Genomic DNA, 14,702 nt, shown 5'->3' with positions numbered 1-14,702 from the left:
ATTCAAGAGCTCATAGACAAAGAATTCATCCGCCCTAGTTTCTCACCATGGGCGCATCAGTGCTCTTTGTAAGGAAGAAAGATGGGAGCATGAGGCTGTGTATCGATTATCGAGAATTGAACAAGGTAATGATCAAGAAAAAATACCCATTGCCAAGGATCGAGGATTTATTTGACCAGTTGCAGGGAGGTACAGTGTTCTCTAAGATAGATCTACATTCTGGGTATCATCAATTGAAGGTAAAGGATCCAGATATTCATAAAACAGCCTTCAGAACCAGATATGGGAATTACGAGTTCTTAGTGATGCCATTTGGACTGACGAATGCTCCAGCAATTTTTGTGGACCAAATGAATCGAGTATTTCAGCCCAACCTAGATCAGTTCGTCATAGTATTCATTGACGATATCTTTATTTACACGAAGAGCAATGAAGATCATAGTCAGCATTTGGGTACCATTTTGCAAGACTTGCAGAGTCGCAAGTTGTTTGCAAAATTCAGTAAGTGTGAATTCTGGTTGGAGAAAGTAGCATTTTTGGAACATAACATTTATAGCAGTGTCATTGAGGTGGTCCCAGCTAAAGTGGCAGCAGTGAGAGAATGGGTTGAGCTGAAGAAAGCGTCAGAGATATGTAGTTTCCTAGGCTTGGCAGGCTACTACATGAAATTTATTCAGGGGTTTTCCTCGATTGTTGTACCAATCACTTTATTAACCAAGAAAAATGCTAAATTTTTATCGAGTGATGAATGTCAGAAGAGCTTCGATACTTTGAAGCAAGCTCTTATTACATCGTCAGTTTTAGCCATGCCATAAGGGCAAGGCAATTTTGTGTTGTACACCGATGCTTCTAAGCTCGGGTTAGGCGTAGTTTTGATGCATCATGGTCGGGTTATAGCTTATGCATTCAAACAGTTGAAGGTGCATGAGAAGAACTACCCGACTCATGATCTCGAGTTAGCTGTCGTTGTCTTTGTGTTGAAGATATGAAGACATTATTTGTACGGCGAGAAATGCCAGATATTCACTGATCAAAAAATTCTCAAGTACTTCTTCACGTAGAAAGAGCTGAATATGAGACAAAGACGGTGGTTGGAGTTGGTAAAAGACTACGATTGTAAAATTATCTACCATCTAGGGAAATCTAATGTTGTGGCAGATGCTTTGAGCAGGAAAGTAGCACTCGTAGCACAACTATCAGTGCAGAGATCTCTTCAGTCAGAAATTCAGAGGTTTGGCTTAGAAGTTTATCCTAAGGGCAGAGCTCCCAATTTCTCTAATCTGACAGTTCAGTCTTCTTTGCTAGACCGAATTCGTATAGGTCAGCCTTTAGATGAACAGTTACAAAAATTGAGATTGAAGGATGAAACCGAAGGCAGTGTACTCTACACAGTGTCCGATGGTATTCTGAGGTATAGAGAAAGGATGTGGGTGCCTAGTGTTGATTCGATCAGAGAGAATATTAAGGCACATACATCTCCATTTTCTATCCACCAGATATTGTATTGGTGGCTAGGGATGAAGCGGGACATTCGTCGATTTGTATCCAAGTGTTTCACTTGTTAGCAAGTGAAAGCAGAGCATCAGAGGCCTGTAGTAATGCTTAAGCCACTCCCTATTCCCGAGGGGAAATGGGAGAATATCAGCATGGATTTTGTCGTTGGATTGCCGAGGCCAGTCAGAGGATCTAATGCCATTTAGGTTAGAGTGGATCGACTTACTAAATCGGCACACTTTTTACCGGTGAAGACGACTTTCACCATGACTCATTATGCAGAGCTCTATATCTGGGAGATAGTCTGATTGCACATGATCCCAGTTTCTATTGTATCTAACAAAGACCCGAGATTCACATCGTCCTTTTGGAAGAGTTTACATGCAGCCATGGGGACGAAGTTGCTTTTCAGTACGAAATTTCACCCTCAGACGGATGGCCAGTCTGAGAGAGTGATTCATATATTGGAAGATTTGCTATGGGATTGTGTGATCAATTTCCATGGGAATTGGGAATCGAAGCTACCTCTAGTGGAGTTTACCTACAACAACATTTTCCAATCATCTATAGGTACGCTCCCTACGAAGCACTCTATGGAAGAAAGTGATGGTCGCCAATTCATTGGGATGAAGTCAGTGAGAGATCAGAACTTGGCCCAGAGATTGTTCAGCAGATCGCAGATATGGTGGTCAAGATCCGAGACAGGATGAAGACCGTCCAGAGTTGCCAGAAGAGTTATGCTGACAAGAGAAGAAGGGATCTTGAGTTTGCCGTCGGAGATCACGTATTCGTTAAGATAGCACTTCTAAAGGGTGTTACGAGGTTTGGGAAGAGAGGCAAGCTGAGTCCGAGATTCATTGGACCTTTCGAAATTCTTGATAGAGTTGGGACACTTGCTTATCGTGTAGTTCTATCGCCGAATCTGGTCGGAGTGCACAATGTGTTCCACGTTTCGATGCTGAGGAAGTATATGACAAATCCTTCGCATGTTCTAAGTTTTGAGCCGTTGCAGCTTGCTCCAGATCTGTCTTATGAGGAAAGACCTGTCCGAATTCTAGACAGACAAGAGCGGAAACTTCATAACAAAGTAACCACGTTGGTCAAAGTTCAGTGGCTGAATCAATCAGTGGAGGAGGCCACTTGGGAGGCCGAAGCAGATACGAGAAGAAGCTACCCGGAGTTGTTTGGTAAGATTTAATGTCGAGGACGAAATTTATTTAAGTGGAGGAGGAACTGCAGAGCTCAAAATCAGTAGTCGTAAAACTCATGCATTTATTTAAATTGTTTAATTATTTTAGCGATGAATTATTTATGATTAGCATTATTTTAAATTATTATATTTTTAATGGATGCACGCTAAAATATTTTCTTGAGTTTTATGTTTCAGGCGAATATTCGATGCGGAATCGAGAAAAGAGACCGGTGACGATTAGGCAATTTATGAAAATTTGGTATTTTATCTCAAGTCAAGAAAATTGTATTTTTAATTGATTTACAACTTTAGTATTTAAAAGCCTAATTTAGTTTATTAGGTGATTTTGAGATTTTAAGCTCTTCAAATAACAAATTTGAAAATTTAAAGATTTTAATCTTGAAACTCGGTATTCAATTATTTTATTTAATTTTTGAGTAGTATTGAATAATTAGAGTAGCATTATTTTTATTACTAATTATTTAATCTAGCACTTTTAGCCCTAATTAGTTAATTAATTAGTTAATTAAGCAATATTTTTCACCTAATTAAACTACACTCACGCACACACCCTACGCACACACATTGCATTAGTTGGATTATAGCTAGGGTTCTTGAGCCTCCTTTTCAGCAGCCACCCTTTCCCCTTGCTAATTCCCGAAGATTTACGTTGGTTTTTCGAGGAAAATTCGTGCCACGAATCGTCCCGGATCCAGTCTCGCATTCCCTCACGTTGTTATCCGTCGTTTCGTGAGTTTAATCATCAAAGGCATGTATATTATTTCGTTTTTGCATCGATCTTGTCATAGTATTTGTTTTGTTGTTTATTGTGTGCAAAAGTTCATTTGTGATATGCAAAGTTTGAGCAAAAAATGGTTGGATTGATTTTGAAACGATTTTTAGATCTCAAAAACCAAGTTTGCTGTCATTTTGATTACTGTGAATTTTTGGCCGACTTTCTGAAAAACATTTTGACATATAAAACATAGTACTTTTTGATACCTTAAATTTGACAATAAATTCGTAATTTTTAGAAAGGAAACAAGTTGGTTATGATCATTTTCATGGGACTGCTCAAGCTCTGAAATTTCTGTGTCACAAAACTCGTCATCCTCTGTCATTTTGAATTATGTGACTTATAGGTTGGTTTTCTGGAAAATATTTCAGCATATGATTTGTATTACTATGTATTAACTTTGATTTGATAGCAAATTCGTGATTTTTGATTAGAAACGAGGTATATATGATTTTTATCATAAAATCGCACAAGCTGTGAAATTTATGTGTCACAAAACCCGCCACCCTCTGTTATTTTGTATTCTACGACTTATAGGTTGGTTTTCAGTAAATGTTTTCAACATATTTTTTGTAGTACTCTATGTTATCTTCGATTTGATAGCAAATTCGTAATTTTCTGATAAGAAACGAGGGTGATGTGATTTTTATCGTAAAATCACACAAGCTGTGAAATTTATGTGTCACAAAACCCGTCACCCTCTGTTATTTTGAATTTTGCGACTTATAGGTTGGTTTTCGGGAAATTTTTTCAACAAATGATTTGTAGTACTCTGTGTTATCTTCGATTCGATATCAAATTCGTAATTTTCTGATAAGAATGAGAGAGATATGATTTTTATCGTAAAATCGTTCAAGCTGTGAAAATTTGTGCATGTTCTTCACTTTCCTCACGTTTTGGTTGCAGGCTTCACTGGGATCTCCTAAATCTTTGCTGATGTGGTTAGGGCAGCTTGTCCAGAGCATTCCAACGAAGCCCTTGACATTTTTAAGTGTGTTTGACGTGCAAAAAGAAAATATTTTATTTTTGAGGTATGCCAAATGTCTTGTGACCAACTATGAACGAGTTTGAAAGCCGGAGAACATGTCCGGGGACCTCTCCACCCCGGTAAAGTATGACCGGATTTTGATCAGGATTGGAAAGCGGCAAAGTATGACAGAAATTTTATATATATGGTAGTGGACATCCCTGCCAGCCCAGTAGTGTGGTTTAGTATGATCACGCGCATTACGTATGGGTCACTAGCTTTGAAACATATCTCTATGCATGATGATGATTATGTATGTTCACGTACGTATGATGCAAGTACGTTTATGAAAATGTTTATGAAAAATTTTACGATATGATGGCACGTCTATGTTTATGTAAGTACGTTCAATTTTAAGTATGTACGCTCTACTTTAAAATGAATTTGGTTTTATTACGTATTATTTGTTATTATCAGTTTATACATGTTGAGTCTTTAGACTCACTAGACTTGATCGATGCAGGTGAGGACGATTTTGAGAAGGCGAGAGGTGGGGACCAGTGAGTCGGCTCGGACTGCGCGGAGGCTAAACCCGAGGACTGCCTATGTTTTCAAGAATTTTCAAGCATGTTAATTTAGTTACCCTGATTTTAATAAACTATTTCACGATGTTTAAATGAGTATTTTTTTGGAAAACTTTGTTTGTAATCGTTTTTATTTCAAATATTTTAGACAAGCAGTTTATTTTTATCGCAATTTGAAAGATTACTATTTATTTAAGAAAATTTTTATTTTTCCGCAAATTTTAAGTTGTTCAAAATACGGTACGTAACATTTCATATATGATATTCTTGTGTACTCACCAAGTGAGAAAGACCACATGGAACATATGTGTCTCACTTTGTAGATACTCCGTGAAAAAGAACTCTACGTCAAATTCAAAAAATGTGAATTTTGGCTAAAAAGCGTTGCTTTCTTGGGTCATATAATCTCTGAATTAGGAGTGTCAGTGGACCCTAAGAAAGTAGAGGCGATCATGGACTGGCCTCGACCAAAGACTGTAATCGAAGTATGAAGTTTACTGGGTTTACTACTATAGAAAATATGTTGAAGGGTTTTTCTTCGATAGCCATTCCTCTTACCAAACTCACACAGAAGAATTCAAAATTTATTTGGAATGAAGAATGTGAGAAAAGTTTCGAAACCCTGAAGACGAAACTCGTATCTACACCAATACTAGTACTTCTCGAAGATGGCAAGAACTTCAAAATATATAGTAATGCATCAAAGGAAGGATTAGGGTGTGTGCTAATGCAGGAAGGTCAGGTAATTGCCTACGCATCAAGGAAATTAAAACCTTATGAGCAAAATTACCCAACTCATGATCTTGAGTTAGCTGCAATTGTATTTGTGCTAAATATTTGGAGACATTACCTTTATGGAGTCAAATGCAATATATTCACTGATCACCAGAGACTCAAATACATATTCACTCAAAAAGAATTAAACATGAGGCAAAGAAGGTGGATTGAACTTTTGAAGGATTACGATTTGTCAATCAATTACCATCCGGGTAAGGCGAATAAGGTAACAAATGCTTTAAACCAAAGAAACATTTGGAAGGTGAGTTTATCCTCTCTTTCAGCACAACCATGCCTTCGAGAATCAATCAAGTTGAAACAAAACCAAGTTCCCTCCATCACAAAGATTAAGGAGCAAATTCAAGAGGGAATAACCCAAGAATTTCAAATTGATGAGAAGGGTGTTCTATGGGTTAAAAGACGTTTGTGTGTACCAAACATCAATGGAATTCGGGAATAAGTGATGACTGAGGCACACAAGTCGAAATTTTAAGTCTACCCCAGAAGCACCAAGATGTATCGGGATTTGAAAAAGAATTATTGGTGGAATGAAATGAAGAAAGATGTAGCTGTCTTTGTTTCCAGGTGCCTAAGCTGTCAACCGGTCAAAGCTGAACATTAACCACCTGAAGGACTTCTGCAACCATTAGAAATACCAAAGTGGAAATGGGAACGCATCTCCATGGACTTCGTAGTAGGATTACCAAAATAAAGACAAAGTCATGATGGAATTTGGGTAATCTTTGATAGATTAACCAAGTCTGCACATTTCTTACTGGTTCGAATGAACTACAACCTAGATGAACTAGCCACTCTGTACATGGACAACATAGTAAGACTACACGGGGTTCCGGCAAGTATATATCCGACAGAGACCCAAGATTTGTATCCCAATTTTGGAAAAGTTTTCAAGAAGCCATGAGAACCAAATTCACTCTCAGCGTGTCCTATCACCCGCAAACAGATAGCCAAACAGAAAGGACAATTTAAACCCTCGAGGACATGTTGCGAGTGTGTGCTCTGGATTTTAGTGGGAACTAGAGCGAACAGTTACCTCTGATAGAGTTCGCTTATAATAACAGCTATCACAGAATTATCGACATGGCTCCTTATGAAGCCCTGTATGGTCGAAAGTGTAGGTCACCTCTGTACTGGGATAAATTCGAAGATAAGGCTATCACAAGACCTAAACTTGTTCAAGTGGGCCCTAGGAAAATTTTATTAAAGTCGCTAGACAAAAAAAGTTTATTAAAGTATAGGGACCCAAATTGAATTTGGAGGAGTCTTCTTTGGCTATCGTCCGTACGTTCGAAGCCCACTCATTTCTATATTTCTTTCCCATTAATGGCACATTGCCACAAGACACAAAGCAACAAATGGCCAAATTACGTCATCAGGTGTATGTTAGAGCACGCCGTTATTTTTGTCAAGTGCAACAATATTAACAGCGCACATATGGTGCACACAGTTAAAAGTAATATTCGCAGCGTGCATTTATGTGTGCTGTTAATATTATATACTATCCGCAGCGTGCATTTATATGTGCTGTTAATAACCTATGCAATAACGGCGTGCATTAAAAGGACGCTGCGGATAGTAATATAATATACTATCCGCAGCGTGCATTTATGTGCACTGTTAATAACATTTGCAATTATACTAGTATTACACAACACAATACGAGAGAGAGTGTGAAACCCAAATCCCCATCTCTTAACCCTTCCCCTTCTCCCGTCAGTGTTCTGCGTCCCGACTCCAACCAGAGCTGCGTGCTTTCTGGCCATCGGAGATTGGAGCACAGTAGCCAGCAACCTTGTTCCCATAACCTTGCGCCTCCTCCCCTGCCTCAGATTGGAAGAACTAGCGCGAGTGGGGGCCTTGTTTCAGTCTTTTTCTGTGCGCGAGTTTTTCCTCCGTTTTCGGTGAGTGTGTCTCTCGATTTTTTGTTATTTAGTGGTTTGTTGTTGAGAAGTCGAAGCCCTAATGTTTTCCCTGTTATCCCTGCGATTTCCAGCCATTTTTAGCTCTGGAATGTTGTTTTTGAATTTGTTTTGTTTGTTTAATTGGGGGCACTGGAATGTTGTTTCGGGTTTAGTGCTTTATTGGAGTGATTTTTAGGGGTTTTAGTGATGCAGTGCAGTTCACGGAACAGGGATGTATGATAGGATTTTGAGCATGGACGGCGGGAGAGTTCAATACCTTACTTTTTTAGAATTAACTTATTGAGGAACATAGAAAACGTAAGCTATCAGTAGTTCATTTAATGAGCATCGATCTCGATAAATTTACAGGCTTAGGATTGTGTGAATGATGTCTTTGCATTTTATGATTAGATACTTTGGCATTCTATTTTGTCTTTGGAATGTGATAGCTGAGCGCAAGAGAATCAAATACATTGTTTTGAATTCATTTTCAATTGAAAGACATTTATTTATTGGTTAAACAAATTGGCGACGTTTACTTTTGATCTTGTGATCATGTAAATAATTTTGTGTAACTAGTTCTATTTCTTTGTTCATATGTGGTATTGATTTAAATACATCAAATGTTTGAACTGTGAAGAGATTTCCCTAAACCCAGTTGGTTCATTTGCATTACATCATGATGTAAATACATTTTTTTTCTTTCTCATAGCCAAATTTTCTATTTTTTGGTTGGTCTTAGTGGCATCTCATTTCATGTTTAACTCTTTTTTTATGAACACATGACATTAGTTTGATCCTTTGCTAGACACAATATTGATTATCCTCCCTAAGTTATACAATATCTTATGAGCAGTCTTTTCTTCCCGTATCAATGATCTATCTCTTTGTTTATTTATAGCCAACGAACATTTAAACTATTTAACTGAAAATTTAAATACCATACTACTGAAATTAAGCTTATATATGTGACTCAAAAATATATAAATTATCTAAGCAGACATAAATCACTTAATCAACGTGATTATTGAAAAATATCACTCGAACATTAAAATTATATATATAGATGAAATTAACATTGCTCACTAAAGTTTAAAACTCATGTAATATATGTAGTGAGACAATTCATGACATCATGAATATATTCAAATGATATTTTATTATCTAATCACAAAATTTTTACCAAAAAAATAAAAACCATAATGTGAATTTATAAAAAATATTAAAGTACTATTTTGTCAATCGTAGACCAGTGTTGAAGTTGGTCAAATGTTAACTCCTATAACGAGTTACCTAATGTTTCTCTGAATTTACTATTATTTCGGTGCCTTATACTGTGAAATTGTTATAGTTTGCGAAATAACATCTGACACCTAAGTAATTATATCATATAAATTAAATTATCATAATGTATATATGTGTGTGTATTGATAAAATCTCATAATTATTTCATACAAATGAAAAAATATTTGTTCAAGAGATGGATAAGGAATGGATGCATCTGCCATCTAGGCTTGTACCCGAGTATGAAGAAGGGGTAAAAAAATTTATAGCACAAGCTAGGAACTATGCAAAAACACGTGAAGTAATCTAATGTCCTTGCAAGCGTTGTAAAAATAAGAAGTATAAGAAATTTGACCGAGTTTACGACCACTTAATTATTAAGGGGTTCGATCCTTCTTACACTATTTAGGTCTTCCATGGTGAAACTTATAACTCACAATCTCAAGCTGAAGGTAGATCAGGAGGATTTCAGAAAGAGGATGAAAGTAGAGAGCCATATCACTTATATAAGGATGTTTTTTTGCCGGAAGAAGAGGTTAGACACACTATATCTGAGAGAAAGTATTATGAGTTTGATGATTTATTAAAAGATGCGGAAACTCCTCTCTTCCCTGGTTGTACATCTTACACAAAGTTGTCGGCAGTCGTCACACTATACAATTACAAGTCTACTAATGGTCACACAGACAATAGTTTCAATGAGCTCTTTAAGATTTTAGGTACATGCTTCCAGAAAACAGCACACTTCCAGAAACTGTTTACACGATGAGAAAGTTGTTGAAACCATTTGATTTAGGATATGAGAAGATTCGTGCTTGCCCAAATGATTGTTGTCTATTTAGAAAGAAGCTTCAAGATCTGGACTCGTGTCCGAAGTGTGGATCCTCAAAATGGAAGATAGATAAAGTCACCACCAAAGTTTGTAAAGGAGTTCCTGAAAAGGTCCTACGGTATTTTCCAGTGATACCAAGACTGAAAAGGATGTTTAAATCAAAAGAAAAGGCTGAAGAGTTGATTTGGCACTCCAAACACAAAAGTCAAGATCATATAATGCGTCATCCAGTTGATTCAGTAGCTTGGGATACAATAGATCATAAGTGGCCTGATTTTGCATCAGATCCTAGAAATCTCCACCTTGGTCTTGCAACAGATGGATTCAACCCTTTTGGTGACCTTAGTTCCAGATATAGTTGCTGGCCAGTTATTTGGTCAATTATAACCTTCCTCCATTGTTGTGCATGACAAAGGAAAATCTTATGCTGACATTACTGATTCCAGGTCCGAAGCAACTGGGAAATGATATAGATGTATACTTGGAACCTCTTGTGGAGGATTTGAAGGAGTTGTGGGACATCGGTGTGGAGGCGTATGATGCATTTAGCAAGGCAATGTTCAATCTGAAGACTATTTTGATGTAGACAATCAATGATTTTCCACCTTATGAAAACCTAGCTGGATGTGCCACAAAAGGGAAAATCGGTTGCCTAATATGTGGTGAAGACATATGTTCTATGTGGCTTAAGTATATTAGAAAGTTTGCATACTAAGGCCAGAAGAGATTTCTTGCTCCTAATCATCCATTTCGTCAGAAAAAGAAGTGGTTTAATGGAAAAAAAGAGAATAAAGGGAAACCTAGACCTTTGAATGAGTTAGAAATTATCGATGCATTGAAAGATATTGAAAATGACTGGGGTAAAAAGCAAAAGGGTGAGACTGTCAACACTTTGAGGAAAAAGAGGAAGAAGCAGGATAGTTCAAAAGAGGTAGAAAAACCAGTTCAAAGGTGGAAGAAAAAGTCAATTTTTTTCAATTTTCCATATTGGAGTGTAAGTTATTTTGCACTCTATTCATTAGCTTTTGCAATTTTTTTATTTTATGTTCTTAAATTGTTAATATTCTGAACTAACACTATGAAACTTGTTTATGGTTATCTTTAGGGCCTCATGCTATGTCATAACTTAGATGTTATGCATGTTGAAAAGAATATCTGCGAAAATATCATAAACACATTGTTAAACCTGAAGAAAAAATCCAAAGATGGTGTGAATGCTCGCAAATATTTGGTACACTTTAAAATTAGACAATAATTACATCCTCAAGAAAAGGAGAAAATAAATATCATTTACCCGCTGCCCCGTACACAATGTCTAAAAAAGAAATGGATGTATTTTGCTCTAGGTTGAAGAAAATAAATTTACCCGATGGATATAGCTCAAATATTGTTAACTGTGTTTCTGTAGAAGAGCGTAAGCTTATTGGGCTGAAATCTCATGATTTTCATGTTCTGATGTAACAATTGCTATCAGTAGCATTGAGAGATCTTCTACCGAAAGGTCCACGCAATGCTATATTTCTGTTGGGTGCATTTTACAATGAATTATGTCAAAGAGTATTAGACAGGAACCGTTTAGAGCAACTCGAGGAGAATATTGCTAAAATTCTATGCATGTTGGAAAGGTATTTTCCACCCGCTTTCTTTACCATCTCGGTTCACTTGAACATTCATTTAGCAAGAGAGGCTCGCTTGTGTGGGCAAGTCCAATTCCGTTGGATGCATCCATTTGAAAGGTATTAAGTAAAATATTTTTGATAAATTTTATATTTTGCTATCAACACTTCTTTCATGTGAATTTTGCTTTGTGATTTAGATTTATGAAAATACTAAAAGGGAAGAACCGGGCAAGACCAGAAGGTTGTATAGCTGAGTGTTACCTCGCAGAAGAACGAATGGCATTTTGTAGTGCTTATATAAAAAATGCTTCTAGTATTGGTGTTCGTTCTAATATGAATGATGATTTGGAAGATGGATTATTAGAAGGTCGGCCAATTTCTAAAGGGAAAGAAAAGATTTTAGAGGATCACATGTTACAAGCTGCACATCGATATGTGTTGTTCAATACTGCAGAAGTTGAACCTTATTTACAGTGACTGTAGTTAGTTTCATACTATTAGTCTTGATTTATTACATATCTTGTGTATTCTAACATCTTTATTCAATTATTTAAATTAGGATGTACATTGACGAGCTTAAACAAACAGATCATCGTTTCTTAAGTAATGAAACATTGTTACAAAAGCAACATATGAAAACATTTGCTGAATGGCTATCAAAACAGGATCATGTTAACTCTTCAGACCGAATTCAATGGCTATCACATGGTCCAAGAAAGCATGTTACATCTTATACGGGATATATTGTAAATGGACTTCGGTTCCACACAATTGATGTTGGAAGGTCGACACAAGATAGTGGTGTTTCAATTGAAGCTGGTACTGTTTGTCAATCTAATGCTAACGACAATTCACATACAGTAGGAAGACTATCATACTATAGGGTTATACGAGATATTGTTTTGCTAGACTACTATTCTTTCAAAGTGCCTGTTTTTAGGTGTGATTGGGCCAATCCTGGAAGTGGTTTCAAAATTGAAGATGGTTTTACACTGGTCAACTTACACCAAGGACTAAAAACTTTTGAAAGTGATCCTTTCATTTTAGCATCAAAAGCAAAGAAAGTATTCTATTCCAGGGACAATGATGAAACAAATTGGTATGTGTTGCTAAAAGTGCCGCCTCGGGGTATTCATAACATGAATGTGCTTGAAGAAGATGCTTATACGTCATCAACACCTCTTGATGTGTCTCTACTTGAGGTTAACATTAATGAGAAAGAACCGTACTCAAGGAATGAGTGTGAGGGAATCGATGTGACTGAGACATGACTGAAATTTTCAGCAATAGATTTTATAGTTATTTATTTTGATTGATACATGTTTTTCTAAAGTTACGTAACTATTTATTTAGTGTTTAAATATATTTTTTTGCTTGTTTATTTTCAGTGATGCATCATGTCATATTACATGTTTATCAGGTCATTAAATAACATTCAAAAGATGAACAAAATGTTCAAAAAACGTAGCAAATGATTGTAGATGAAATTCAGGTGAGACATTAAATCTTGTTTTATTTTACTAAAGCACACTAGTATATTTCAATGTAACTTTTTTCCATTTTACAGGAAAATATATCTAATAGGTTATCGAGAATGGATTCTAATAATTCAGCTAATTCATCACATGATTCGCATGGTAAAGAACCAATTGATGATGAGAAAACAGATAACAAAAAAGGACGGGGTGCATCAAAGTTGAAAATGGTTAGTAGCCAAGACAAGTGTAAAGAACTGGAGAGTAATGAGCTTGGACAACCGGTTGGAGATAATTCAGTGAAGTACGCTTCTTTTCTAGATTGCATGATAAAAGAATTTGAGCCTTATACATTAGATGGATGGAATGACATAAGCGAAGAGTGAAGGATAGGAAGTGGAGCTGTCTTCAAGTAATATATTTAGTTACTTAATTTTTCATTTCCATTTTCATAACAAAATGTAGACATATTTTCTTGTTATTTAATGTACATCTGACATACAAATTTGAGAATTGTAAAAATAAATCAATTTTTCAAAAGTTGGCTAAATTGTGGCGCGATAGGAAATCCAAATTGCAAATACTTGTACGAGAAGCTAATACAAGTCGACTGGCTTCACGAGATCTCAATCTTTTGAAGCCTGAATTTATGGACCAAAATCAGTGGGATTTGTTTGTACAGAGGACATTATCACCTAACTTTCAAGTAAGAATTTTTCTGGAATCTTTTTATGGTCACTTAGTACATTTGCTTTACCTTTCATTGTGGACTCTTTTATGTCACTTAGTACATTTTTCTGGACTTGTTTGCGCAGGTTAGGTAAAGTATAAATTTAATCACTTTTTGAATCATATAAACTTGAGTCATCACCCCGAATATGGGCTGAACCTTTCATTGTGGCTCCCTTAGAATCTTTATCTTTAATATCTTCATCATCTTCATTGTATTTCACTCTCATAATCGTCATCATATTCGTCATCTCCTTCCTCTTCTTGCTCTTCAACCCCATCCTATAAAGACGACACCTCGTCTGCAGCAGCAATGCCCCTTGTCTCTGCCCGGCTTCTTTTCAAAACTTTCAACCAGATATTACACTTAGCATCACAACCAATCCATGAGTCACACAAACAGTATGATATAAGATTGTAATTTCCCTCAGAAGGGACTTGGAACTTGCCCATCACGAGCCTGGAACCAGATTTCACTCTGTCAATTGCTTGTATAGACTTTTCTTTTTCTTTTCTTTTTTGCATTGTTAAATTATTTACATGTACTACATATGAGCCTTCTGATTCATTTTTCTTTTATGAAAAATCTGGCGTCAAATGTTTTTACTGTATTTCAATGATGTTGTGCTTGACAAATGGTGATCTGTATTTCAATGATGTTGTGCTCGAGAAAATTCAACTGCCCTGATGCAGATCTAACGGCCCATACTTTATCAAACATGTTGGTTCATAGTAGACTTCATACAAAAAAAAAACGAATTTGCTCATTAAAAGTATAGACTTTTCTTTTTATTTTCTTTTTTTGCATTGTTGGTTTCTGTTTCTTCCTCAACTATACGTTTGGTTCTGCTCAGGTAATTGATTATGCGATTTTAACTAATCTCAGGAAAAGAGTGAAAGATTTAGAACGATGAAGAAAAAACAAGATCACATTCACACAATGAGCCGGAGAGGTTATGCTCGTTTGACTCACATTATGGTAAAATTTTTTATGGTTTTTATAATTTATGTAATTAGTAATGATATATACA

At 36.2% G+C, this 14,702-nt stretch overlaps 1 protein-coding gene across 1 annotated transcript; it reads left to right on the top strand.

The window, feature by feature from the left end:
• Positions 1–7,497: 7,497 nt before the first annotated feature.
• On the top strand, positions 7,498–12,960 carry LOC142532289 (uncharacterized). The gene is made up of 4 exons (XM_075638612.1): positions 7,498–7,732; positions 9,426–11,584; positions 11,665–11,940; positions 12,027–12,960. Exons 2-4 carry the CDS (start codon positions 11,463–11,465, stop codon positions 12,736–12,738), a joined length of 1,110 nt encoding a protein of 369 aa, XP_075494727.1. The 5' UTR covers positions 7,498–7,732; positions 9,426–11,462; the 3' UTR covers positions 12,739–12,960.
• Positions 12,961–14,702: the final 1,742 nt, after the last annotated feature.

The sequence above is a fragment of the Primulina tabacum genome, chromosome 2 (genome assembly GCF_025594145.1).
Source record: "Primulina tabacum isolate GXHZ01 chromosome 2, ASM2559414v2, whole genome shotgun sequence".
NCBI lineage: Eukaryota > Viridiplantae > Streptophyta > Magnoliopsida > Lamiales > Gesneriaceae > Primulina > Primulina tabacum.
This window is presented reverse-complemented; position numbering and strand designations above follow the sequence as displayed.